The sequence below is a fragment of the Cervus elaphus genome, chromosome 2, assembly GCF_910594005.1.
Source record: "Cervus elaphus chromosome 2, mCerEla1.1, whole genome shotgun sequence".
Lineage (NCBI taxonomy): Eukaryota > Metazoa > Chordata > Mammalia > Artiodactyla > Cervidae > Cervus > Cervus elaphus.
The window spans coordinates 2,651,173-2,679,015 of record NC_057816.1 but is presented as its reverse complement, the minus strand read 5'-3'; the positions used below and the strand labels follow the sequence as shown (position 1 = coordinate 2,679,015).

Sequence of the window (27,843 nt, the reverse complement as noted above, 5' to 3'; positions counted from 1 at the left end):
TATCGTGTGCCTCTCTTTTCTCACCAACGTTAAAAATATCCGGATTGCCTGAACATCTTGAGATGGGCCAGACCCACGGTTCCTCAAAATTAAAATGCATCCTATGAAAGTGGGCTGCCCCAAACCCTTGACCTAACAACCCAGGCAAGCCAGGCTTTCCTAGAAGGTTTTCAGATGGACGATATCATTCATTCCAACTCCAACTGGGAATGGAAGGCCCAAGACTGAACGTGCTATTTTTACATTACTTGAACTAGCACATCCTCGGAGTCCATTCATCACGCGGCAGCTGGGGCATGTGGTCACAGTGACCACCTTCAGCGGCTTGCAGCCTGGGTGTAGGAGCGTCTCAGACATGTGGTCCTTTCTCATGGCTAAACCCTTAAAGGAGTGAATGAGAAGCGTCAGGACAATGACTTTCCCGTGGTTATCTCCTCTCCCTGGCAGACCTTCATCCTGCATTGGTGCAGACTGACGGCATTGGTGACACTCAGCTCAGGCTTAAAGGAGCCTGGAATTCCATGTGCAAGTTCATGTGTGTGCACGTATGTGCAGCCCCCGCCCCCCGCACCTGGGCAGCTCACACGCTGAATCAGGGGCAGAGATGGGAGCAGGGCAGAGCGGATACTTGCAGTTACAACGCAGGGCCGCGCGGGTGCCACGCTGCTGGTCTGACGCGGGGCTGGGGCTGGGGTGGTTCATGGAGAAGAGGTCCCTTCCATAGAGCCCTGGACCCTCCAGCCTCAGCCTCATGGCCTCGGCCTCAGCCCCTCTGTACCTGTTGCTTGATCCAGGTCACCTTTTGCGCTGAGGCGTCTGCAGGGCCGAGGCCCCCTTGGGACAGCCCAGGGTCAGGCTGGCAGCAGTCCAGACATGACAGGTGCCCACGCGCCTCTGGCCTGGGTGGACGCTGTTTCCTCTCCCCACCCTGCCTGGGCCCACAGCTCATCCGTACTTGACGCGCAGTTCAAGGCCCATCGTTCTGGCAGAGTTCACACTGTCCCCTGCCTTGGAGCAGACCACTGGGTCCTGGGGGGAGATTGACACTGGCCTTTAATTCCAGTGGACTCTGGGGCTGTCCTCCCAGCTGGAACCCTGGACCAAGCAGGCAGCCAAGCCTCCAGGCTCCCCCAGAGGTAAGGGTACCTTAATTTGTCACCTCCCTGCCCTGCCTGCACCCCTCTGACCTCAGACACAGCCTGACCTCAGCCCAGGTCCTGGGTCAGGCTGGGAGGGGACACAGCTCAGGGTCCGAGGAAGCCACAGGGCCAGTGCCCACCTGACCCCCCATCTCCGGGGCCCTAGGATCCCTGGGACTGTTTTGGCCAGCAACAGGCTTGAGCAGCCAGACATTCTCAGGAAGGGTGGAGACGCTGCCCCCTCCTCGGGGACCGGAGGGGAGACTGCTCGGGGCGCGAGGAAGCATGTCAGCCAGGGGCCAAGGGAGACTCCCGCGGTTCCCCACCAGTTCTGGATGGGAGGTTTGAAATATTGTTCTTTTCGTTGTGTGAAACCAGGCTCACTCCTCAGCTATTTAACTATCTCAGACGTTGGACAAACACCACGAAAATATTCAACCAAACCCATGAAACCTGCTTTCTTTTCATGAACTTGCTCCTGGCAGGGGCGGAGGTGGGGAGGGCGGCTGGGAGGGGGTGAGGGGTGGACTCCCTGTGGCTTGGGTGCTCGGGGCCCCACAGGACTCGGCATCACACCGGAATCCCGTCCACACCCCCTGCAGGCCCGAGCCCTGCCTCCCAGGGGCCTCGCGCTGGGGTATGGAGCTCGGGGACAGGGTGAAGAGCCTTCGGCCCAGCTGGGGCTTTGACCCCCACCCCGGGTGGACCCCTCCCAGACCAGGGGATCCAGCTTGGACCATAGGCAGGACTCACTGTGCCAGAGAAGCAGGGTTGGGGCTGGTTTCCACCACCCGCCCCGGGCTGTCATTTCACCCTCCTCAAACAGGACGCATTGGAGAACGGAGCATGTGAGCAGAGAGAGAGACAGCAGGGCCCGCAGCACGCGCCTTCCCCGGCACCCTGGCCGTTTGCACCTCCTGCTGGGCCCTGGCCCTTCCTGTCCTGGAAGGGGGCGGAGGAGGGGGCTCTGAGCCCAGCCTGGGGTGGTAGCATGTCACCAGCACCGGTGCGGGGGTCCCTGCGTGGCAACCTCCACCGTCCCACTCTGCCCCACAGCTTCCAGCCCCCCGCGAGGCCAGAGAGCCCGCTGCCATCAGAGAGGGCGGGGAACCCAGCCTGAGCCCCGGCCCCGGCCAGTCTCTGGGTGGAAGCAAGCCTCAGCCCGAGTCCTGCCACCTCACCAGGAGGAGCCTCGGGCCCCAGGTGCCAGGCCAGGTGACCGCAGGGGGCGTGATGCCGGCCTCCACGAGGAAACGTGCTCCCGGCCCGAGCCCACGTTCTGGGAAGGTGGGTTCTCTGCGTTCTCACCCTGCCCAGCCCTGCTCCCCAGGCGGGCCCTGAGGGGCTGGGGCGCCCTCAGGAGTCAGGGATGTGTGTTTTCGTGCACCTCCACAACCTCTGTGAATCTCCCCTTCCCCGGAGGACGGGAGCGGAAGGTGGAGGTGCATCGGCCGTCGGGGGGTGATCGCTGGCCTCCCGCCCCGAGTGCTGGCTGGTCCTTGGGGCTGCGGCTTAGCTGGGTTACTGGGGCGAGGCACAGAGCTATGGCTCAGGGCCACTGGATCTGTGGGGCTCCCAGAGGTGGGCCCCTGTCACGGGCAGACAGGCTGAATGCTGCAGTCCCCGCCGGCACGCAGGAGCTGCCCCAGGGATTCAGGACTCGCTGCCGGGGAGGGTGAGGGGCAGGTGAGGACGGGGCATGGGCAGAGCGAGGTTTCCTAGGGTCATGGACACTGTGACCTAAGGTCATGACCTCGGGGTCGTGACCACGCAGAGAGGCCCCCAAGGATGAAGAGCTGCTTTATGAGGATGACAAATGTGACTCCGGACCTCACACAGGCTGTCCCTCTGAGGCCACGCCACTCGTCGGACACGCCGGGGGCACCCTGCGCTCACTCTGACGACACACAGGACTTGTCCTGAGGATCCGAGACACCGCAAGAAGCGGGGAGCCCCGAGGCCTGCCTGGCCTGGCCGCCCTCTCCACGGAGGGGCCCCGGAGACTGGGCCTCATGCTGAAATCCTCTCTGCCCTGGGCCCTGGAGGGGTCCGGCAGGCTCAGAGCAAGCAGTCCAGGGCAGAAGTGGGAGCGGTCTCACCCTCCGCAGGGGTCTCAGCCCTCCTCCCCGTCACCGCCCAGCCCTGGGCTCTCGCCCCCTCAGGTGTGGGGAGGAGGGCCCGGAACCCCCAGAGCTCAGGCACTGCAGGGCTTCCTGAGCCCTTGGGCCCTCCCGCCCTGACCTCGAACCTGCCTGATGACGGAGCCGGGAGACCCGGATGGACAGCGTCCTGATGGCCCAGGAGGAGGTGCTTTCAACCGCACGGTCTGTCCCTCAGCCAGACCCTGGGCCAGACACCCACGGGGGCTGGACCGGTCCCCTGATGCTCAGCTCCAGCCTCTACAGGGTCCCCTCGGCACCTGCCTCTGGACCTGGGCTATGCCAGTCTCATCTTCCTCAGAGCAATGTGCTGGCCTTGGTCCCTAACTTGCAGCTGACTTCCCACTGACTTCCCGCCCTCCGTCCAGACCGGCCCGGCCGCACCGGGATCCTTCTGCTTGTCCTGGGCGTGATTCTCCGCCGGCCACCTGACCACCTGCCCGTGCAGCCTCACCCGGGCCTCTGCCGGCCGCCACACCTGCCGCCTGGGAGCACCTCCCAGGCTCCTCAGGGAGCACGGCACCTGTGCTATGCTGGGGGTGGGGGCACCCTGCCCCAGCCCTGCCGGGGGTGCGGCTCATGGCGCCATCCACCCCGGGCCGTCTCCCTCTGGCCCTGCCCGAGTCCCTGCATCACCTTCCACACCTTCTTCTCTGCCGGAAACCACGGGCACATCGTCCCCCAGCTCCACAGCTGCAGCCCGTCTACCTCTGCCCATGCCCTTCACGCGGGTCCCCCTGCAGGTGCTGGGAGTCAAGGCCAAGCTGGGGTGCAGGAGAGAGACCTCTCACAGGGGGGGGCCTCCTCGTGGAAGTGGTGGCTGAGGCCCTGGGGGTGGGCAGGGGAGGCAACCAGGGTGTCTGACCACAGTTACCGCACACGTGATCTGGAGGGGGGCTGCCCGCCTTGGGGGATGCTGGGACCAGAGGCTGGGTCAGTGAGACCCAGGGTGGTGGCCTTTGCCAGTGACTAGGTCTCATGTCCCCGGAGATGTCACGTCTCCCCTTGCACACAAGGATCACTGGGAGTGGCTGCTGGAGACGTGGGTTCCGGCCCCGACTACACTGGGGGTGGGGTCTCTGGGGCAGGGGGCAGGAATATGCATTTGGAGGAAACTGCCCAGGTGGTTCTCATGTCCAGGACACGCAGGACATCCTGCGGGCTCTGCTCTAGATGAGGAGACCCAGGGAAGGCATGGGCCACAGCCAGCCACCAGGCAGACACACAGCCCAGTCCACCCCAAGTCCACCTTCCCTCCTCCCGTCCAGCCTATGGGACCACGGCCAGCCACCAGAGAGCACGTCCCCCGTGAAAGCTATGATGGCCCTGTAATTGAAGCCCCATTTAAGCGTGGGGAAGCATCACTTTGCTGTCCAGCAGAAATTAACAAACATTGTCAATCAACTCTACTTCAATAATTTTTTTAAGAAAAAGTATCTAAGGAGCATTTTCTCTGAATCTAGACAACATATTAAAAAGCAGAGACACTACTTTGCCAGCAAAGGTCCGTCTAGTCAAAGCTTTAGTTTTTCCAGTAGCCATGTATGGATGTGAGAGATGAACCACAAAGAAAGCTGAGCACCAAAGAATTGATGCTTTTGAACTGTGGTGTTGGAGAAGAGTCTTGAGAGTCCCCTGGACTGCAAGGAGATCCAACCAGTCCATCCTAAAGGAAATCAGTCCTGAATATTCATTGGAAGGACTGATGCTGAAGATGAAACTCCAATACTTTGACCATCTGATATGAAGAACTGACTCATTGGAAAGACCTTGATGCTGGGAAAGATTGAAGGCAGGAGGAGAAGGGGACGACAGAGGATGAGATGGTTGGATGGCATCATCGACTCAATGGACATGAGTTTGAGCAAGCTCTGGGAGTTGGTGATGGACAGGGAGGCCTGGCGTGCTGCAGTCCATGGGGTTGCAAAGAGTTGGACATGACTGAGCAACTGAACTGAACTGAACTGAAGTAACGTTTTCTCGGAATTCTACATGTGAATATAACTCTGACCCCAAGCCCCCAAGCCTCAGGCATGGAAGGACATTGATCTCCGCCATGATTGAGCCCTGTCCGTCCCTAGTCAGGGTGAAGGTCCAGACGCTTGCCCAGAACCATGGTGTCCTGAACTCAGAGGCGCCCTCCCCCTGGTCATCACCCCACGAGGGCTGTGCCGGAGCCTGTATCCTGGCTGGCAGGGTGCCTTCATCCCAGCCTCCCAAGTGTCCTGGGCAGCTTGGGCCCAGGGGTCCTGGGAGGTAGGAGCCCCCGAGGCCGGGGCCAGAGCTCCAGGAGCACCACGTAGCCCCCGCTTGCGGCTTTCCTACCTCTCGGGGCCGACGGGCTTGGCATGGCACGGCCCTCAGGGTGGCAGACCTCCTCGTCCCACTCCCAGAACGTGACTGTCAACCTCAACCACTCCACTTGGGGAAACAAGACTCATAAGAGGAAGTGGCTTCATGTACCACTTTCAGCCTCCAGATACACACCTCCCACGGAGGCAGGGGAGAACCCAGGAGAAAAAGCAGGAACCAGTCAGCCATCCCCTGCTGTGGACGGCGCCCCAGGAAATCCGCTTTCAGCAGCATCACTGATGTGTTTGGCTGCGTCCGGTGTTTGTTGCGGCACCGGCGAGCTTTATGCTTCACGTGGGATCTCTCGTTGCAGCCCACAGGTTGGGGGGGCTCTCAATTCCTCCTTATTGGGCTCCATGAAGCAGAGGCACCTTCCCCAAGGAGCCCCAGAATTGCAGCAACCTCTGGGGTCTCTCTGGACCCCTGGTCGTGGGTGTGGAAGCAGGTCACACAGCAGATGTGTGGCCCAATGGCCTACCTAATTCTTTAAAACCCTTTTGGCAGTCACCGGAGTCATAAAAGATAAGAAAAGCCAGTGAATGCCAAGTCTGTACTATGTTGGTCATGGAGTCGAACATGTAACATGCGTGACATCATGTGAATGTCCAGAAGGGACGCCCCTTCGGAGGCAGAGAGCTGAGTGCCGGCCGAGGGGGTCTGGTTTCCCAGGGAGGGGGCTGAGCTCCCAATCCGGAATCCTCTGCTCCCTTTCCCGGGGCAGGAGGAGTTAAGCAGCCCCTTAGGAGCCCCTTGGTCAAATGGCCTAAGAGGTAAAGAATCCGTCTGCAATGCAGGAGACCAGGGTTCGATCCCTGGGTTGGGAAGATCTCCTGGAGGAGGGCATGGCAACCCACTCCAGTATCCTCGCCTGGAGAATCCCATGGACAGAGGAGCCAGGCGGGCTACAGTCCATGTCGCAAAGAGTCTGACATGACTGAGGCAACTAAGCGTGCACGCACAGGAGCCCTTGGCATGCAAGACCCCGGGTAGGAATGAGTCAGGTGCAGGGGGGCAGAGGGTCCGCTCGCCCCATCCTGCGGCTCTCAGCTCCCACCTGCACCAACCCCGTCTTCTGTCCTCTGCGTTTCCCACACTGACTCCTGACCCCACAGGGGCTGCGCCTCCCTCGGCGAGCGGCTTCCTAGACAGCAAACCGCTGCCCACAGCTTCGCGAGCGAAACCGACCAGCCACAGCCCTTACCCCACGCCCCACACCATCATCTGCGGAAGGGGCCGGTCCAGACAGTCAGGGACAGACCCTGTGTCCCAGAGCCCCCACGGGTGGTTCAAACCAGCCAATCCCGAGCCCACTCACCCTGACTCACCCCTTCCTTCCCACGGAAACCACAGTAAAGCCTCCGCCCACACGGTCCCCTCCCTCTGCCGCCTGACCAACCACGCTTCCCCAAGTGGGGGTCCCTGCTGGCCCCCCCTCCCCTGGAGCACTGTGAATAACACTCTATCCTCTTGTTGTTCTTCAATCACTAAGCCGTCTCTGACTCTTTGAGACCCCATGAACGGCAGCACGCCAGGCTTCCCTCTCCTTCACTGTCTCCTGGAGTCTGCTCAAACTCATGTCCATTGAATCAGTGATGCCATCCAAGCATCTCATCCTCTGTCGTCCCCTTCTCCTCCTGCCTTCAATCTTTCTCAGCATCAGTTTCTTTTCCAATGAGTCTATTCTTTGCATCAGGTGGCCAAACTATTGGAGTTTCAGCTTCAACATCAGTCCTTCCAATGAATATTCAGGACTGATCTCCTTTAGGACTGACTGGTTTGATCTCCTCGCTGTCCAAGGGGCTCTAATGACAGTTACCCCCTGAAGTGCTGGCCTGGTCATCCCTGATAATAACAATGCTCTGTTAAGACACGCCTTCCATGGATAGGCCATTGGCCTGGGACTCCCCGCTGCCGGGGTGTGGGGGGACCCACCTCTGGCCCCCACTTCCCGTCTGCCCCTGGGGGTCCTGGGCAACCTCGTGTCCCCTCTCTGGGTCCCAGCGTTGGACGACCTCGTCCTGAGGCTCAGAAGGGACGTGCCTGTCAACCACAACTTGGTACTTGCCGTGGGCACAGGCCATCAGTCCCTGCCAGGCTTAAGTCATGTGCAGTTGCTGACCTTCCACACCCCCTGAAGGGAGTCCGGGGTGGAGAGCAAAAATGAGGCTCTCTGTGTTCAGGGGGGAACCTACCAAGGCACATGTTCAGTTACTTACACATTTTCAGGAGTTGATTTTATGAGCCCAGTTCTTGGATCCCCTCTAGAAAAGCCCTGTTCCTATAACTAGCAGAAACCTTCTGCAAAAATCTGAGCTTGACGGCACGCACTCTCCCTTCACCAAAATCACGTGCATACTGTCCTCCCCCCACCCCACCCACCTTTGGAGCAGTCTCTCCGAGCTCTCTGAGGCACCGTCTCCCTGGCTGCAGTCCTCATTTCATCCCAAATAAAATTCGACTCACAGCTCTGCCGAGGCGCATCTTTTTTTTAAGTCGTTGTGGCCTGGGAAACCACACACAGGAACGGCTCCTGTGTCCCCCCACCTGGACCCCCGCCGGCTCCCTCTTCCTCAGATCCTCCCAACGTGTGCCCCTTGCTGGGTCCCCACAACCCACCCCAGAGGTGACCAAACCAGGGCGCAGCCTGCCCGTGTGGACACGGACGGGGCTGGGTTTGGGCCGAACTGCGTGAAGCTGCCCACTTCGCAGGTCAGATACGGCTGAACACTGGCCACTTGGCGTTGTCGAGGCTCCTGCTGGCCCAGCCCGGCTTGGACACAGGCCACCAGCTGTGAACAGGCTCGGGAGGCGCAAGTCCAAGCAAGCATCCTGGTGTCCGGGCGACGGCACAAGCCGCTGGCCTCCAGGGGCCCAGGAATCGCCCGCAGCTCTGAGAACGGCTGTGTGCTTCGGGGAGAGCGGCGGAGGGGGCTGGCTCGCATCCCTTCCCACCCACTGAGGTCTGCTCTCCTCAGTGCCCGGGCCTCGGTTTCCCCATCTGCAAGTAGGGCCGGTGACATCTCAGAGGCACTTGTGTCAGAAACAAGCTGCTCTGTGGAGAGCAAACAGCATGTGACCCTTGTCTCAGAAGTGGCCGGGGCCAAGGCCCCCAGATGGGCGGCTCATGACGACAGACATGTCTTCTCTCACTGCCCGCAGGGCAGAGTCTGAAATCAAGCTGGCCCAGGGCTCCAGGGCAGGGCCGTCCTGCTCTTCCAGCCTCTGGGGGCTCCAGGCATCCCTGGGCTTGTGGCCGCAGCCGTCCAGCCTCTGCCTCCATAGGCATGTGGCCCTTCCTCCATGCGTCTTTCCTCTCCTGTATCATAAGGACACTTAACCGCGTTCAGGGTCCACCTGGGTGATCCGGAATGACCTCATCTCAAAGCCCTCCCTTCTTCCCAGTGAGGTTCCAGGGACTGACAGGTCGTGTCTCCAGGGGCCCCGTCCGGCCCAGGACACACCCCACATGGGTGTTTGCTGCCCTTGTCGCCAACACGCAGAGAGCGGATGCGCCTCCAGAGGCTGCGCTGAGAGCGGGGTGTGCACCAGGCGCCCCTGGCCGCGGCGGGCAGAGACCACGGGGGCTGCGGTGGGACAAGGGGCCAGCGCTGTGGAGAAGAGGCGGGGGGCGGGAGGACGGGGCGGCCGGGGTGAGGTCTCGGGTACCAAGGGAGAAGGCGACCCGAGGGAAGGGGGCGGGGCAGGGAGAGCAACCCAAGACCCGGGGTGCCCTGGGCGGGGCGGGCCCTGCCTCCTGGGTCTCCGGCCTGGAGGCCACGCAGTGATTCCCGCCTTAAAGCCACGTGCAGAAATGCGGGGGCTGGAGACCAGAGTCCTGCCAGGAGTCAAGGCCGGAACCCTCGCTCCACAGGCCGCGCCTCTGCTATAGAAGCGAGTTCAGAGCCAAACCCACGAACTGGGAAATGTTAGGACACGAACTGGGAGACCGGGATCCGCACTGTATAAAACAGGTAACTAACGAGAACCTGTCATCCAGCACAGGGAGCCCTGCTCACTGCTCTGTGGTGACCTGGATGGGAAGGAAGAACAAAAAGAGGGGACGGGACTTCCCCGGGGGTCCCGGGACTAAGAATCCGCCTGCCAGTGAGAGGGTACGGGTCTGACCACTGGTCGGGGAAGGTCCCACGCACCACAGAGCAGCTAAGCCTGTGCACCTCAGCTCCTGAAGCCCGCGTGCTCTGGAGGCTCCGCAACTGGAGAGTAGCCCTCACTCACTGAGACTGGGATAACGCTCGCGTAGCAGCAAAGACCCAGAGCAGCCAAACATAAATAAATAAATGCAATCGTTTTTTAAAAGGAGAGGGGATATGCATGGAAACATGCAGCTGATTCGCTACTAACACAACACCGTAAAGTGACAAAGAGAACATGTCAGCCACTCAGTCACGTTTGATTCTGCAACCCTGTGGACGGGAGGCCCCATGGACGGTAGCTCCTCTGTCCATGGGCTTCTCCAGGCAGGAATACTAGAGTGGGTAGCCGTTTCCTTCTCCAGGGGATCTTCCCAATCCAGGGATTGAACCTGGGTCTCCCACACTGCAGGCAGATTCTTCACTGTCTGAGCCACCATAAAGCAACTATACCCCATTACAAAACTATTTTTTCAAAAAAGAAAGAAAAATGTTAGGACACACAGAATCTCTACACATGACTTCTGACTTGCGGGCTGAGTCCCCAGGGCCGCAGAGCAGCCCACGGAAAATTCAGCAAGTCTTCAGCAGGACCAGCTCAGGACATGAAACTTCGACAAGTGTTTTAACCCCTAAGGGTCAGTGAGCAGCTGGGACCCCCGGGTGTGAGGCTGGCAAGTGGACAGTCGGGATGGGCCCTCGAGAAAGGGGCCAGCAGCTGCAGGCCCAGACCACCCAGAGCAGAACTGCCCAGGGACCAGCGTGGGGTCCAGCCCTAGGCCGGGCACGAGCTGTCCGGGAATGGTCAGGTCACGGGAAGGGATGCTGAGGCCTGGAGGGGTTGGCTCCTTCCGCCCAGGCCACACGGCCAGGCTCCTGCCTCACTGCCCCTCTCCCACACACCAGGGAACCTAGGAGCCAGCTCAGCCCGAGGAGCACCCCCAGACGTGAGGTCCAGCCCCCACTGGATGGGGGGCCCCAGGAGGCCACTCCCCGCTGTCCACGCGCCTCATATGCTGAGGAGGAAGAGCAGGGCTGGCCCACACGAGGACATCACTGTCTGAGCTCATCCTGTGGATGAGAGGGCCCCTCCCACTTCCAAGAAACTGTCCAGGAGCCCGGGTCCAGCCAGTCAGGCCCCGGGGACACAGGAGGATTTAGGGCCCAGGAGGAGCCCCAGGCGGTGGTGAGCAGCTGAGAGGCGCCCGATCAGCAGGTGAGAAGCCTTGGGGGCCCCTGCACCCAGCCCACCTGCTCCCCACCCCGGCGCTGGACACCCTTGAGGACTTTTGGGCTCCCGTGGGCCTGCGCGCTGGGGTGAGGATGCAGAAGCAGACAGTGGGCATGTCATTCACAAGCCGGGACCCTGGGCCCTCGTTTGCGTGTACCAGGCGGGTGTTCCCGCTCCGAGAGCCGGCAGGACAGCCATCCAGGTAGCCCCCTCCACTCCTCCTCACCTCCTGCCGGGGCCAGAGCCCCGCCCCCAGCGCTGGCCCTCACCCTCCACCCGACTCAGCCCCTGGGGTCCCTCGGGGCTCAGCACAGTCCCCCCACCGTGACCCCAGAGCCCAGCTCGGCTCTCTGGGTCCCCCGACACCACCACCGTCTGCCCGTGCCGTTCGGGGAGATCCTGCAGGGGGTCAGGGCGAGAGACCCCGAGCCACCCCGCTAAGCCCCGCTCCTGGGCAAGGACAGCCACACAGAAGAGGCAGGCGAGGACCCCGGGCTGGGAGGCTGGGAGGCTGGGAGGGCCCGAGGGGGCTGCGGAAGTTTCCAGAGTCCTAAAGGAGGCAGACCTGGGTAACGGGCTGTGGGGGGAGGTGAGGATGGTCCAGGCAGAGGCACAGCCCCGCCGGGGGGCGCCTGGGGGAAGACCCCGAGGCTGGGAGGCGGGCTGTATGTCCCCACCATGTCTCTGGGGTCTCTGTGTCTCTCTTCGTGTCTCTGTCACTCTGCGGGTCTCTCCCCGCGTGGCTCCCCGACTCCTCACCCTAGGGCCCTGACAGCCGCTGCGAGGCTGAGAACAAAGGCCGGCGTGGACTCTGTGGGGAAGGGGCACAGCAGAGGGAAGGGCACCTCTGAGACCCCGTCAGAGGGGTCTGCCTGCCCTGTTCCTGGACGGAGTCTCTCCCCTGGGGCCAGAATAGGACTCGCCCCCTCGCTGCCCCTAAGGGGCCGGCAGCAGACACTTGCGCTGGCTTCTCCCAAGGACCCGGGGCATCACCGCATCCCCAAGCTTGCCGAGGCTTCAGAGCTGCATGCGGCCAAGCCGCCTGTAGCAGGAGGAGCCGGCTGAACTGCCTGATCCGGAGAGCCGGGGAGGCTTGGGGTGTCCTCTGCCTTCTCTCATCCTCCCAGCCTCCCACCGCCGCCACAGTACAGCTCCCCACTCCCCACCCCCGCCCACCCTCCGTGGCCAGCGCAGGACTGAGTGTGCTCATGGCTACCGCTGGTCTCCGCCCGGCTGACCCTCTGGGGCTGGCAGCCAGCAGGAGCGTAGTCCAGCCTCTCCCCACGTCCTTGAGTCGTGTCCACACGAGCACTCCCTTTGCCTGCAGTCCCGTCCAGCCGACGCTGACCTCTGCAACAACGTCGGTACACGGCCTTCTCAATCGCTCTCTGTGCGTTTAGTCTAACCATCCCAGCCGGGGGCAGGACCGCCCACCTGGTCAGCATCCTCGTCTCCCCGGGTCAGCGTGTCTTACGGAATCCTCCTTTTCCCAAGAGGTCTTGGGGCCTGCAGGGCTGGGCGCTGGCCTGGAAGGGGCCGTCCGGCGGCCTCAGGATATGCTCGCCTTTCCTCGTGCTGCCGACTCAACGTCTGTCGCTCCCCTCCAGGGTCCTGCCCGCCAGCCACCAGCCGGCCAGCATGTTCGGGATCTGGGGGACCTTCAGCAGTGTGGTTTTCTACCTCACCCTGGCCGTGGGCCTCGGGGGGCTGCTGGGCAACGCGCTGGTGCTTTGGCACCTCGGCTTCCACATCAAGAAGGGCCCCTTCGCCGTCTACGTGCTCCACCTGGCCGCCGCGGACTTCCTGTTCCTGGGCTGCCAGCTGGCCTTCTCGGCCGTGCAGGCGGCCCTGGGCTCCGAGCACAGCCTCTACTTCGCGGTCACCTTCGTGGCCTTCTCCGTGGGCCTCTGGCTGCTGGCGGCCTTCAGCGCCGAGCGCTGCCTCTCCGACCTCTTCCCCGCCTGCTACCAGGGCTGCCGCCCCAGACACACGTCGGGCGTCGTCTGCGGCCTCAGCTGGGCCCTGGCCCCGCCGGCCGTGCTGCTGACCTCCGACGCCTGCGGCCTTCTGCGCAAGAGCGCGCGCCCGCTGGCCTGCCTGCGCCACCACGCGGCCAGCGTGGCCGGGCTGTTGGCCCTGGCCTGCGCGGCCTTCGCGGCCGGCCTGGTCCTCTTCGTCTGGGTGGCGTGCTGCTCCCAGCGCCAGCGCCCGCGGTTCTACGGCGCCGTGCTGGGCTCCGCGCTCCTGCTGCTCGTCTGCGGCCTCCCCTACCTCCTCTGCTGGACCCTGCTCCCGTACGTCCCGAGCTTCCTGCTGTCCACCTTCTTCCCGCTGGCCACCCTCCTGGCCTGCGTCCACTGCAGCGCCAGGCCCCTCATCTACTTCACGGTGGGCCGGCAGCCGGGCCGGCAGGAACCTCTGCGGGCGGTCCTTCGGCGCTCCCTGGGGGAGGGCGTCCAGCTGGGGGGCCAGAGGGGTCTCCCTGCTCATGGGCCACGTGTAGGGAATGCCCTGGCCGCCCCCCACCCCCCATCCCTTGCCAGACCCTCCAGGACTCCACGTCATTCCCCGGCTCACCCACTCTGGGGACCCAAGGGCTGGGGGCCGGGTGAGAGCCGTGGTCTTAACTCCCCCCCCACCTGGCCTGCAGGGGACGAGGACCAGACCAGAGACACAGCAAGGAAGTGGGGAGCCCCAGGACTGGGGCGAGGACAGGCACCCCAACTCCCGCCTCCCTCCCACCCCGCCGCCAGCTGAGGCAGGAGTGAAGGGGAGGTGGCCCCCCCAAGGCCTACATGGGGGTGCTGGGCGGATGGGAGCCTGGGCATTGGCTGGATCGGGGGCTGTCCTCACTGAGGCCCAGATCCCCAGGGGACCCCCTCGCAGGACCTGCCCTGCAGTCTCCCCACTGGCCACCAGATGGCGTGGCTTCCCCACCAAGTGCGCGCAAAGCGTGTGGGCAAAGTGGGGGGTCACTGCAGAGCCAGATGCCCCCTCGGCCCTCCCCGGACCCTCCCAGCCCCCAGGGATCCCGGACACCTGCTGCCTGGAGGGTGCCTTTTCCCCCCACCCCCATCTTCAGCTTCCCCTCCTCCAGGGAATCCTCTGCTCACCCATCACTTCCCGCCCATCCCTGCCCACCTGCCGAAGACCCCCCTTCCCCTGCCAGCACCCCACCCCCAGGGCTTCCCTAGTGAAGAAGAGGAGGGAGACCGATGGTGGGCGGACTGCTAGATGAGCGGATGGACGGACGGACGGATGGTGATGCGGAAGGGTGAATGGGAGGAAGGAGGTAGACAGCTGACGCCATTCCTTGCAGCTTCCAAAGTAGAGATCCTTTTATGTGTTTCTGATGCTATCTTAAAATGATACTTCAGGGTCATTGTCAAGAGTTTTAAGTCCTACAGAAAATCTTGGAAAGCTAAATCACCAAAACTTTTGGACTCAGAGGGAGGCACATGAGGCATAGAACCCTCCGGCTGCGTTCATTTTTCTGATGGAGACCCACAGAAATTTCAAATTTTACCAAAGATGAAGATGTTCTATGCCTGCTATGTGAAACCTGTTACAACAATGCCTTTTACAACACCAGGAGAATTGTTCTTAAAAAGTTGTCCTTTTTTCACTAGAAAAGGTATGTGCTGCTCATCCTTGGGACTTTGGAAAACACTAAGGCAAGGGAAAAAGACTTACCTGGACCCTTCCCCGGCCCAGAGACGCTTCTGCAGGTTGGCCACCCCTCCTGGGGTGGCCACCCCAGGTCCCCCCACCTGGTCTCCCCAGACTGTGCCCTGAGGACTGGATGATTCCAGCCAAGGGAGGCCAGGGCTCTGACAGCCTAGCAGGCTCAGGAAGGAGGGTCAGTGACCTCAGCCTTGGCTTTGGGGGTAAGATGGGGAAGGGCCGTCCATTCTTGGGACCACTTCACGCCGGACCCAAGGAGGGGTGTGGCCTCCTTCCTAGAGTTCCTGGAAATGCGATGAGGGTGGGGCAGCCTCAGAGGTGCGCCAGCATCAGCCCCCACCTCTCCCAGCCCCAGGAACTAGCTGCGGGGCCCCCTGAGGGGCTGTCCATCTGCATTCCGCCGGCAGAGACAGACGGGCCGCCAGGCAGCTGGCAGTGTCTGGGGTGTGTGATGAGCAGCCCAGTCCGGACAGATGGGCAGGGCCAAACCTCTGTCCAGCAACCTGCTGCTGGGCAAATGGACGCCAGCCTGGGCCCTATAAAGCCAGCGTGGCCCCAGTCCCAGAGGAGTGACGGCCACCTAGACGGACCTGCAAAAGCAGGACTGGGCTCCCGTCCCTCTGGCGTCTCTCCAGCCAGGTGACCTCCAGCAAGTCGCCTGACTGCGGGGAGCCTCGTCTGCAGAAGGAGAAGCAGAGTACATCTCCGACCTGGAGTCCGAGGAAGGAGGCAGGAGGCCAGGCTGGCAGAGGGCGGACCGTGACCTTCCTGACCTTCAAGGTCAGCCGCATCGCCTCTCTCACCTCCAGCTCCGTCTCTGGGCTGAGCTCCGCGTGTCCCCAGACCTCCCTGACCTTAGCACACAAACCACGCTGACGGCTGGCACCCCGCTCAGCCCCGGGCCTGTCCTTGCGTCTGTCTGTCCTGTGACACTGGGAGCCTCCTGGCAGCGGGCGCCCTGCCCTCAGCTCCCCGGTGCCCGCCCGCCCCGGCTGAGCACCCGGAGGGACTCCCTGCCCAGAGCAGCCTCCCACCCACCTCGCGCTGCATTTCCTGGGCTCGTGTTTGAGCTTCTCAGTGTCCGCGTGTCTCACTGGAACGTGAGCTCCGGGGGGTCGGGGCGGGGGCCGTCTCCCTGGGCTGAGAACCAGACGGCGGGGAGGAGCATGGGGTGGGCGGACTGGTGGATGGGTGAGCGGGTAATGGTGCGAATGTGAAATCCAGTGAATCAAAGATATGGCTGAAATGGAGCGCCACTCAGCGGAATCAGCCCAGGCTGGCTCCGGGAACCTCTGGGTCAGCCGAGGCCTGACCACTGAGCTGACACCTGAGCAGGAGACGAGGGACCCAGGTGCTCAGAGCCGCCCCAGCCCATCTCCAGCTCTCCACCACACTCTCCCCTTTGAGCCAGCAAACACCAGCAGAGGCAGCTCAGGGCCGGGGGCTAGGCAGGAGCTCAGGGGAGGGTCACGCCAAGGTGTGGCCGCTTCCGCAAGAGCTCAGCGTCTGGAGAAGTGATGGACACGTCCATGCAACCCAAGGACAGCATGTGAAGAGGCTTAGAGAGGCCCCGTGTGTCCCAATTTGACCTTGAGAACCATCAGCGTGTCCACCCCTTTCTAGTCGTGCGTGTCCTGGTGTGGATGACAAACCATCTGGCTCCCCTCGTGTTACAGGTGCATGGAAGAGGGTCACATGTCCCCCGTACTCATAAAGCAGAGGCAGCTTCCAGGAGGAGGGGGTGCCAGCGCTGATCCCGGGACTGCCGGTGTAAGGAAGGGACTGCCATCACTGAGGGGCAGTCTGAAAGGCCCCCAAACACAAGCAGAGAAGGAGAGGACAAAGAAGGGGGCCCCCAGAGGAGCTGAAGGCACTGGATCCTGGGATGGGACAGGTGTGCGCCAGCCACAAGACAGCGGCCGGCCCGGGGACAGCGGGCGAGAGCATCCCCGTGACCTTCTCCCCAGTCTGGTCTTTCCTGTGGTTCCGCTCAGAGTGAGCGAGGATGCTGTGAAACAGGTCAAGTTTCAGTTAGGTTTTGTTTTCTTTTTTTTTCCGTGTGGATAACCAGCCATTCTGATAACATTTGCTGAAAAGGCTTCCCTTCTCCCCTGAATTACATGGGCGCCTTTACTGTAAATCAGTTGATTGTACGTGGAGGCTTTATTTCCGGATTCTGTTCTCTGTTGGTCTGTTTTCCCTTATACCAGCATCCCGCTGTCTTAATTACCAGTATTAAAAGTAAGTCATGCAATCAGGTGCTCTAAGTCCTATGATTTTATATTTCTTTTTCAAGATTTACATTTCCCCATATGGTTTAGAAAAAACTTGACAATTTGTTCAAACATCTACTGAAAATGTGACTGGGATGGCATTGAAGCTATTCAATTATTCTATAAAAATTCATGGAGGGGCTTCCCTGGTGGTCCTGTGGTTAAGACTCCGTGCTTCCACCGTGGAGGTCAGAGTTTCCATCCCTGGTCGGGGGCCTTGCTTCTGCTGCACAAGCCACAGCCAAAAAATATCATGCGAAATTGACATCTTAACACTATGGAGTTTTTCAATTAATAAGCATGGTAAGTTGCTAAGTCGTGCCCAAGTCTTTGTGACCCCATGGCTTATAGCCCCCCGCCCCAGGCTCCTCTGTCCGTGGGCTTCTCCAGGCAAGAATACTGGAGTGAGTTGCTATTTCCTTCAGGGGATCCTCCTGACCCTGGGATTGAACCCCCATCTCTTGCATTTCAGGCAAATTCTTTACTGCTGAGCCACCAGGAAAGCATGTTTTAAACCCCGCCTCCCCTCATTTAATTCAGTCTTTGACTTCTGTCACATAATTTTGTAGTTTTCGGCGTAGGTATCTTGCTCATGTTTTGGGAAATTTATCCCTAGGTCTTTGAGGCTTTGATGCTACGCAGAATTATCTTTTAATTTCATTTTTCAATTGTTTCATCTTGACTTTTTATATGATTGAATAACTCTCCTGCCAACTTCCTAAATTAGTTCTAAGTCTTTTTAAGTTTTTGTTTAAATGTTTATTCATTTGGCTGTGTCTGTTCTTAGTTGTAGCTCTCAGGACCTTCATCCTGCATCTTTGCATTTAAACCCTCAGCTGCGGCCTGTGGGGTCTGATTCCCTGACCAGGATCTTGTACCCTGACCAGGAATGAAACCCAGGCACCCTGCACTGGGAGTGTGGAGTCGTAGCCCCGGGACCGCCAGGGAATTCCCTCTGGTCATCTTTTCAAAGTCTGCTTAGGGTTTCCTATGTACACAATCACGTCATTTGCAAGTAGAGATCATTTTCCTTTTATTTCCTTTTCTTCTTTTATTGCGCTGGCTAAGACCTCCCTTCAGTGTTGAATGGAAACGGTAACAATGGCATCCCTGCCTCATTCCCAATCTTACAGGGGGTGTGTTCACTCTCTCACCACTAAACGTGATGCTAAATATAGGTGTTTTGTATATACCCTTTCTCATACTGATGTAATTTCCATCTACTCCTAATTTTCCAAAAGTTGCATTTTTTTTTTTAATCATGAGTGGGTATTGAACCTTACTGCATCTTTTTCTTTGTGTATTGAGATGACCTTATGGTTTTTCTCTTTTGGGGCTTCCCCGATGGCTCAGTGGGCAAAGAATCTGCCCGCAACGCAGGAGAAACAGGAGATGCAGGTTCGATCCCTGGGTCGGGAAGATCCCCTGGAGGAGGCAATGGCAACCCGCTCCAGTGTTCTTGCCTCGAAAATCCCACAGACAGAGGAGCCGGCTGGCTGCAGTTCACAGGCTTGCAGAAGGTCGGACACAACTGGGCGACTAAGCGCATAGGCACACGTGGTTTTTCTCCTGTAGTCTGTTACTCTGGTGAACTACACTGATTCCTTTTCCAATGCTGACCTCGTAGTCCCTAGATAAACCCCACTTGGCCAGAATATATTATCCGTTTTACATATTGATGAGTTTGATTGGCTAAACATTTGATGAGGGCATTTTCACTTACACTTGTGGGAGATGCTGGCCTCTGGACTTTTTTTCTCATAATCCCCTTGTCAGTTCGGAGCATCAGTTATTCCCTTTTACTCTGTAAGAATTTGGGTAAGACCCGTACTATTTCACCAGAGAAACCATCTTTCGTGGAAGGGGTACAAAATGCAATTTCAGTTTCTTTAACAAATACAGGGCTCCCAAGATTTTCTTTTCCTTCTTGCATCAGTTAGGAAGTCTTGTTTTTCAGGGAATTTTTCCGTTTCATCACTTGAATTCAGCATAAATGTGAATGAGCCACCTTGGAGGTGGACCCTCCAACCCCAGTCAAGACTTCAGATGACACAGAGGCCTGATCATTACCAGCCCCTGAGTGACCTAGATAGGTCACTCCCCAGTTCTTGACTTACAGAAGCCATGAGAGAATCAAAGCTTATCATTTTAAGCTGCTAAAGTTTAAAGTTGTTACAAAGCAATAGATTACTAATACAATTATGAAATGTTCCTCTTTATCTCCAGTAATATCCTTCAGTCGTGTCTGACTCTTTACAATCCTATGAACCGTAGCCCACCAGGCTCCTCTGTCCATGGGATTCTCCAGGCAAGAATACTGGAGTGGGTTGCCATTTCCTTCTCCAGGGGATCTTCCTGACCCAGGGCTTGAACCTGTGTCTCTTAAGTGTCCTGTATTGGCAGGCAGGTTCTTTATCACTAGCGCCACCCATAGACCGAACACAGCATCTTCGCACACATGGCGTGTGATCAGGCTGTCACCTCAGTCGTGTCTGACCCTATGCGACCTCATGGGGGTTGCAACCCCCCAGGCTCCTCTGTCCATGGGGTTCTCCAGGCAAGAATACTGGAGTGGGCTACCCTGCCCTCCTCCAGGGGATCTTCCCAACCCAGGGATGGAACCCACATCTCTTACGTCTCCCAAATAGGCAGGCAGGTTCTTCACCATTAGTACCACCTGGGAAGCCCACCTTGAGGTCTGGTTTATCTGAAATAAATCACTAGCTGCACCGGCTAGCTTGTCCTTATTGTCTGGATGGCATATCTTTTCATTCTTTTCTTTCAGTCTTTCTACATCTGTGTCTCTTGTAGACAGCACATTATAGGGTAGTATTTTTTAATCCAGTGTGAAAATCTCTGCTTTTTATTCAGAGTATTTAGTTCACTTACATATACTATAATTATTGATGCGATTGTGTATAAGTCTACCATCTTAGCATTTGTTATCTATTTCTCACTTATATTCATTGTCCTATTGAGCTTCATTTCTTGCCTTCTTTTTGATTAATCAAATAATTTTTAGTCCTCCATTTTGTCTTCTCTATTGGCTTTTTAGCTGCAGTTCTTTGTTTTATAATCTGGCAGGTTTCTCCAGAGATGATACTACGCCCTTTTAACTCATCACAGTGAATAGTAAACCACTTGACATACAACATAAGGACCCTCCAACAGATGAGGCCCTTTTCCTCCTCCAGCTCTTTGGGTTATTTTTATACATTTAATTTCTACAAATGTTATAAACCCCAACATATATTTTTACTACTCTTGCTTTGTAGAAATTAAGAAGAAAATATCCTTTTATGATTACCCGCACACGTATCATTTCTAGCTACTTTCAAATCTGAATCACTTCTCTTCAGCCTGAAAAGCTTCCAGTTTTCAGAAGAATGAAAAGCAGGACCCAGGCCTGTGACTTACAGCTGAGTCAGCAGGTCTTAGAATAGACTAAACAAAGCTCTCAAGTCTGTTTCTTCCTCCCCTGGGACGCCTGTAGGTGAGCACACTCCTCTCCCAGAGAAGGGGCCTCCCGGGCCGGCAGGGCCCCTCCGACAGGGAGAAGGCGTCTGCAGCCCTCGGCTCTGGGCCCCCTCCTAGCCTGCAGGAGCTGAGCGTTTGCAGAGTGAGTGCATGCTTCCTGGACCTGCTGGACAGCTGAGCTGCGGTCCAGGGAGGCCCTCGGCCTGTCCGTCCTCCCTCTCTGCCCTCGTGTGGGGCCCTAGCATCCCACTTGCTGGCTAATCTCTGCCAGCCAGAGCTTCCGGGGGCCCACATGTCTGCATCTGGTCGCCCTCCAGCAGCCCCAGGTGTCAAAGCAGGGACTTTGAGGAGAGACCACACTCTGTGTGGAGCTCCAGACAAAGGTGCTTCACGGCCTGGAGACAGCCTGGTATCCCTAATGGGCATCAGGGACCCTGCTCGCCCTGAGAGCTCATCAGAAACCACCCGGGGCAGGCCCTTGGCGGTCATGCTGGGCCAGAGGGCAGCCGCTGGGGGCCTGCCAGCCCGTGGTCAGATCACAGTGGGCGTTCACAGTGGTTAAATCTTAATTAGTTAACAGGATTTACAGTTGGGAAATTTCCCTTCAAAATTCACATTTTGGGCCTCTCCTGAATGTCAGAGGCTGGCAAACCTCACTTGCTTTGCCCTCTGCACACAAAGGGGGGGGCAGCCTCCTTGTGGGGGCTCCTCACTGCCCCCCGCCCCGGAGGACCCCTTCTCCACTGTCACCCTGAGCCCGGGCCACTCTACTGCATCCCACTGTTGTTTCCTAGGCTGAAGAGGAAAGTAAGCAGGTCTTCTTTGCTCCTTTTTTGGTGAAAAGTGGGGGAAAACAGACCCAAGGGACCCCCTTGCCATGAGGGAAAAAAGAGAGAGTTAGTCTCTTTGTAAGTGGGATGAACATTCCTTTATGTATAATGTGCAAAGAAACATGTGAGGCATTGAAGTCTCTGCAAGGGTAAGATTTCCACCACCCGCCCCGCCCCCCACCCCACCGCCGCGAGGGATAGGACCCCTTCATCCTGCTGATGGAGAGACAGAGGCCCAGACAAAGTCGGGGCTCCACCGTTCCCCCTGCTGGGCCGCAGCGAGCTGGACCCCTGCTGGGCCGCAGCGAGCTGGACCCCTCGGGCAGCTGAGTGGGCACATGTGCAATGCTGGCCCCGGCGCCGTGATGAGGACGCTGGAGTTTCAGCCCTGCAGGCCCAGGCCGGTGAAAGACGGTCTACCCGCCTGCCCTGCCCAGGCACACATGCCCTCCAGCAAGCCGGCGGCAGGTGGCCTGCACCGGCCAAGTGGCCTGGAGAGACGGGCTGCAGGTGGAGGGGAGGCGGCTGCAGAGACGCTAATGAAGGACATTCTGCGGCTTCCAGCGGGGAGTCAGGCCCAGCCTCGCCAGAGAGACAGGGAGCAGGGAGCAGACAGACGGAGAGGTCCCTGCGCCTGTGCATTGAGGAGCCCTGAGCAGGGCCAGTCTGGGGCTTCCTCCTCGTTAGCATCTCAGTGGGAGGCCTCTCAGCATCTGTGTGCTGGGGGGCCAACCCCTCCCAGAGCAGCCTTTCTGGATCGAATTGGAGGACGGGGGTTCACTCTAGGGTCAAAAACATTGCCTCTGCCTTCTCCATGGGGCCTTAAATTCCACCATTAACGTCACACTTTGGGGGTGAAGGGGCGTATACACTAACGTGTCTAATTAGGGAAATAACAGAGTGGAGATGGCTCCCACCGCCAGGCTGGGACCAGGGCTGGCCAGAAAACATGGAGTGGAGAGAGCAGGTTTTCAGGGTTATATACGGCCCTTGACACCAGGCTAGGAGGAAGTGGGGGAACCAGTAGACCCCCAGGGTCAGAGGTGCCTCCTCATGTCAGGAGCCTGGCACAGCACTTGTTTCTGTTGTTTTGAAATATCATCGTCATCATCACCCTCATCATCATCACCATCACCACCATCCTCATCACCATCACTCCTCCTCCTCCTCCCCAAACATCCTCAGCTCCCTGCCAAAGACGAAGGAAGGCAGGAGGAAGAGAGCCACTCCGCACCTCCTCCATGCTCCTCAGCTCAGCTCACAGATGCCCTACACCGTCCTCTGTGCCCCTTGGCTCCCTCCCTTGCCTCATGCACACACTCAGGCTCCTTCATCAGACAGGTCCCAGGTTCCCCAGATGTGACCTCAGCAGTCTCTGCATTGCACCCTGACACCAGCCTTCTCTGCACTCAGCCTTCTCTTGTCTGCACACTCAGGTGAGCGTGGGGCCCAGGAGCTCTGCTCCTAACTTGGCACAGGCTCAGTAAACAGTGAATAACAGAGAGGGAGGGGGGGCTGCGAGAGAAGAGAAGGAGGGAGGGGAGGAAGCAGGGAGGGATTGATGTCTGAAGAACAGATCAGACTCTCACTAGATCCCAACCACTAGATTTGGGGCACCTGCAAAATTCTAACGGTCAGCGTGGCTGCTGACCCAGACGTGGCGGCTCTGCTCTGGTCCAACCCAGGAGCCGGGGGCCAAACCCGGCCCCTCAGACCTGCTGGGGCTGCACCCCTCCCTGGGAGGGTCACCGCTGACGGTCCCATGCCCCTTGGTGACTGCGACACCTGCAAACGGGCAGGACGGGTGAGCATCTCTGGGGTGGGCACAGTGCCACCTGCTGACTGCTACCCGCTGTCATGGTCTGGGCAGGGCCTGGCTACCCACCTGTCCTGTGATGCCAGGGGTCCTGAGGACCAGCCTGGAGCCTCCCCACCCCTCCCCCAAGCACAGAATCTGCTGCTGGGGGTCCCATTGCAGGCCGAGGTCTGGGGCTGAGGGCCTTCACCAGAGCCTGTCCTGGCTCTTGAGAGGCCACTTTGCAGCCGGAGGCACAGAGAGGCTAAGGGACCTGCCCGCTGGGCAGCGGGTGTATCGGCAAAGCCCAGGCCTCGGGCAGGGCGGCCTCCCTCCACTTCCGAGTGGTGAGTTGGGCAGAAGGTCCAAGGGTCACGTGTACAAGACCCTGTAGGGCAGAGTCGGAGGGGCATTCTGGCTTCCCAGGCCACCCGTCTGAGCCTACTCCCTTCACTCCCTGAATCCTGCAGCCGTAGGCCACTCAGGGCCAGCAGCAGAGCTGAGTGTGTGAAGGAGAGGCTGGCACCCCGGTGGCAGAGGCCAGACAAAGGCTAAAGATGGCCTTGCTGACACATCCCAGTGTCTGTCCCACTGCCCTCCTCGCCAGCCTCCCAGGAAACACTTGTCCTCCCCCCCAGACCCAGGGGACACCTGCGTCCCACTGTCCTCCCCCCCAGACCCCAGGGGACACCTGCGTCCCACTGCCCTTCTCTTCAGCCTCCCAGGGGTCACCTGTGTCCCACTGTCCTCCCCTCCAGACCCCAGGGGTCACCTGAGTCCCACTGCCCTTCTCTTCAGCCTCCCAGGAGACACCTGTGTCCCACTACCCTTCTCTTCAGCCTCCCAGGGGTCACCTATGTCCACTGCCCTCCCCTCCAGACCCCAGGGGTCACCTGTGTCCCACTGCCCTCCTCCCTGGCCTCCCAGGAGACACCTGTGTCCCACTACCCTTCTATTCAGACCCCCAGGGGTCACCTGTCCTACCCCTCCAGACCCAGGGGTCACCTGAGTCCCACTGCCCTTCTCTTCAGCCTCCCAGGGGTCACCTGCATCCCACTGTCCTCCCGCCCAGACTCCAGGGGTCACCTGAGTCCCACTGCCCTCCTCCCCGGCCCCCACGAAGAGTCACCTGTGTGTAGGGAACCTGCAGCTCTCCCAACCCAGCTTCCGAACAAAGGCTCGTCAGCACTTGCTCCTGCAATGCTGTAGGCAGGGGGCGGGGTGAGCGGGACCTGCAGGGCAAAGCGGGAGGAGCTGGGCTGGGCTGGGCTGGGCTGGGCTGGGAGGGAGCTGGCTTCTCAGGGCAGTGGGGAATGACCCTGGAACAGAGGGAGCTGGGGCTGAATTCCCGAGCCTCACACTCGCTGTGTGAGCGCAGGCTGGCGCTCAGCCTCTCTGTGCCTCGGTCTCTGCCCCGGGAGGAAGAAGCCACAGGGGGTCACGGCGGGGATCTTCTGGGGTTGCTTGAAGACCCGTCTGCCTCCCACTGTCATCCCTAAGCAAACCTGCCAACCGGGAGGTGCGGCTGCCTCGGGGTGTTAGGTAACACCCCAGCCTGCTCCTCAGACCGCAGCCACACGGCTGGACCCAGATCCGCCCGGCGCACCAGGCGGCTGCCGCAGCCGGTCCTGCTGGTGGCGGCTGGGGGCTGCAGGCTCTGGAGAGGCGCCCACGGGGCGGCCGGTCCTCTCCACATCCCTGGGGGGCGCCCACCCTGCAGTGCCCGCCGACCCTCACTGGGCAGCCCGCAGCACCTGTCCACGGCCTCTCCGGACACCGCTGGGACACTCACCTGGAGACTCCACCAGCTCCGGACCTGCAGGGGCCCCGCCAAAAAGAGCCTGTGCTGGGGGCGGCCGGGGTCCGCGGGGTCAGCTGAGCGCACCACCCCACCCCACCGCCCACCGCACCTCCCCCCAGGGGGCAGCGGAGCTCAGTGGAAACTCCAGGGGGCCAGCCTGGAGGAGGGAGCCCGCCCGCTGCGCCCGCATGCCCTGCTGCACGGTGAGTGAGCGCCGGCCACCCTGGGCGGGGGTGGGCACAGCGCCGCTTTGGGGGCTGAAGGGAAGTCTGGGGCTGCCGGGGAGGGTCCGGGGAGCGGCAGGTGGCAGAGCCCGCCAGTTTTCTGCTGACTTCCTCCAAGTCCCCGGTGGGGGCAGGTCGGGGGGCTGACACGCTGGCTGGGTGGGGGTTGGCTCTGCCCGCCCGTCCCCAGCGGCGCCCCTCAGTGGGAGCCGGGCGGGTGGGTCCCAGGGCACCCCGGCAGTGCTGCATTGCACGCACGCCTGGGCTTCCGTGTCCCTTCTCCCCACCCCGCCCCTGGGGGCGGCTCCAGCCAGCACCTCCTGGAGGGGAAGCCGGACAGGGCGGGCGCTTTGGGACTTGCGAGCCCTGCAGGGTCACTTCTGAAGATCCCCGTGTCCCATCAGAGCCTCAGACTTCTGGCTTCTTTGTGCACCACAGTTTCTTTCTTAAAAACCGGACTTGAGAGAGGGTATCTGTGGATTTCTGAGCTAACGTCACCCTGGCAGGGTGGAGGAGCACCCTGACAGGTGCTCAGGGTGGTGACGGAGGACACGGATGCAACCTGGGGTGCAGACGGGGTTCCTACAGCAGAAGGGGGGTCAGCAGGGCTCGGCTTCCCGTCCCCAACCTGTGTGTGCATCAGGCACCGGGGGCGCTCAGCGCCTTCGCCCGAGGAGGGGGGCTCCGAGGTCAGGAGGGGCCTGGCCACCGCGGCACTGTTTCCTCCAGCGTTTACTTAACGTAAGGAGGCTGCAGCCCGGGGCCTGTGGTCCAGACCCGGGCTGAGGAAAGCTCTGTTGGTACAGCGGGGCAGGAGCAGCCAGCTCGGACCCCGGGAGGGCCCCAGGCCTGGATGCAGAGCCGCCCTAGACCGGGCTAGCTGACCAGGCCGGCCAGTGTGGAGGACTCGGGGCGGCAGAGGTGATGGTCACCGAGGCTGGTCCAAGTCCCTGCTCCTCCCCAGCTGCGTGTCCCTGGGCAAGGGCCCGCCTTCTGCCTCTGCCTCCCTTTGCCCATCTGGGATGTTAACAATCGCACCCGCCTCGCCACCACTCCTGTGAGGATGAAACGAGCCCTCGGTGTGGGGTGGCCGGCACGGTGTAACACCAGGCCATAGGTTGCTGTTGGTTGTTGCTGCCAGAAATTTAACTGAGCGTTCACTAATTTTGATGTTGCATTTGCCTATTCATCTTTGGAGAGCCAACAAATTTATTTTAGTCTCAGATAAGTAGGTACCTCTTGAAAGGCTGTGCCCACAGGTCTGGCAGCAAGAAGTTTCATGGCTTGGATCGTGGGCGGGAGGGTGGGGGGAGGGCAGCGGGGCCGGGAGGCTGTCCCCGTGGATGGGGGCCAATAGGCCCTGCAGCAGCCAGCCCTGGGTCTGAGCCTCCCACCCCCCAGGTACCCCCCACCCCAGGTCAGGAGGGGAGGCATTGAGACCTGCCGCAGCCCAGCACCCCTGCAGGGAGCCCTGGGCTGGTGCCCTCCCAGGAGATGCCGCTGCCCATCCTGGAGGGTGGACGTGACCTCTGTCCCTCGGGGGCCTTGGCAACCAGTTCCTCAATGTCCCACTGCCTCCGGCTGACTCTCAGGCTAACTCTCGGAGGTGGCAGAGGGGGTGAAGAGAGGAATACTAATTGGGCCAAAGGAAACATCCAAACATTCGCTCCTCAAGCTCTCCTCCTGCAGCCAAGGAAGGCGGGGAGGGAGACGCTGAGCACACAGCCCGAGGCCCCGCTCCCGGGCTGGGCTGCAGGGGAGCAGGCTCCCCTGGGGTCCCCACACGCTGGGCTTCTCCTTGCGAGGAGGGCCCCCAGGGCCACAAGAGACGCCCCTCCAGAGGTCTGGTTGAAGCCATTGGCTGGTGATTTTTGGTGAAAGACCCTCTTTTCCAAAAAGGAAACCCGGGGTGATGGGGTTGGCGGGGCGGCGGCTAGGAGTCAGGAGAGGGTGGTGACTGCAGCTGGGCTGGTGTGTCTGGGGCGGAGCAGGGCTGTTAGGGGATGGGGCTGTGAGGCGGCTGGGCAGCCCCAAACAAGCCTCTTGGCTGGGCTCCTGCCGTCCTTCTCAAGGAGCCCCACAGAGCGCCCCCAGGCCCACGCGGGTCCCTGGGCTGGACAACCTTCATGCAATGTCCCAGATCCCTCGACTTCACCAGCCTTGCGGTCCCCCTCCCCCAGACCAGACCCTTCCCGCCTCCCACCCCTCCTGCCCTGCAGCACCACCCAGGATCACCCCACCTCCTCACACTCCCCCTGGGTAAGGCCAGGGCAGGGGCAAGGATGTCCCGGCTGGCAGAGGGGCCCGCTTGGTGCCCGGGGGCCCAGGGTGACCCCGGTGTGTCCTGGAGCCCTCTGGGCCTTCATCTCCAGCCAGCAAGTGTCACACCGCAGCTGGCTGAGTCAGGAGCCAGCATCCTCCTCCTGGCAGTCCTCGGCTGGCCCGTAATTTGTCCTTGTCACATACTTGTCCGTCCTCCAGAGTCCTGTCCACCCCGGGAACCCACAGCCCCCATCTAGCCCCTCCAGCCTCCCTGAGCCTTCTCCAGGCCTGTGGGGGCCCTGAGGACTGACTCAGCAGGAGGGCATCTCCCGTGGCAGGGGAGGAGCCCCCACCTCAGTAACAGGGCCATCTGAGACCCACCCTGTCCTTACGCGGCTCAGGCCAAGCGTTAGCAGACGGGGTGCCCCAGACCCCGAGAGAGACCCAAACCCCTTCTCTGACCAG

At 60.2% G+C, this 27,843-nt stretch overlaps 1 protein-coding gene across 1 annotated transcript; it reads left to right on the top strand.

The window, feature by feature from the left end:
* The first annotated feature begins 12,240 nt into the window (after positions 1-12,240).
* On the top strand, positions 12,241-21,626 carry MRGPRG (MAS related GPR family member G). Its single transcript, XM_043877321.1, has 7 exons — positions 12,241-12,422; positions 12,640-13,531; positions 13,576-13,640; positions 15,352-15,496; positions 15,685-15,816; positions 20,504-20,608; positions 21,576-21,626. Exons 1-7 carry the CDS (start codon positions 12,241-12,243, stop codon positions 21,624-21,626), a joined length of 1,572 nt encoding a protein of 523 aa, XP_043733256.1.
* Positions 21,627-27,843: the final 6,217 nt, after the last annotated feature.

Excerpts from the sequence above, each read along its gene's own strand:
- MRGPRG (XM_043877321.1), top strand. The coding sequence starts at position 12,241 with ATGGCTACCGCTGGTCTCCGCCCGGCTGACCCTCTGGGGCTGGCAGCC. Across the intron at positions 13,532-13,575 it reads TCCCTGCTCATGGGCCACGT|ACCCTCCAGGACTCCACGTC; the intron begins GTAGGGAATGCC and ends ATCCCTTGCCAG. Across the intron at positions 15,497-15,684 it reads TGACCTTCCTGACCTTCAAG|CTCCCCGGTGCCCGCCCGCC; the intron begins GTCAGCCGCATC and ends CCCTGCCCTCAG.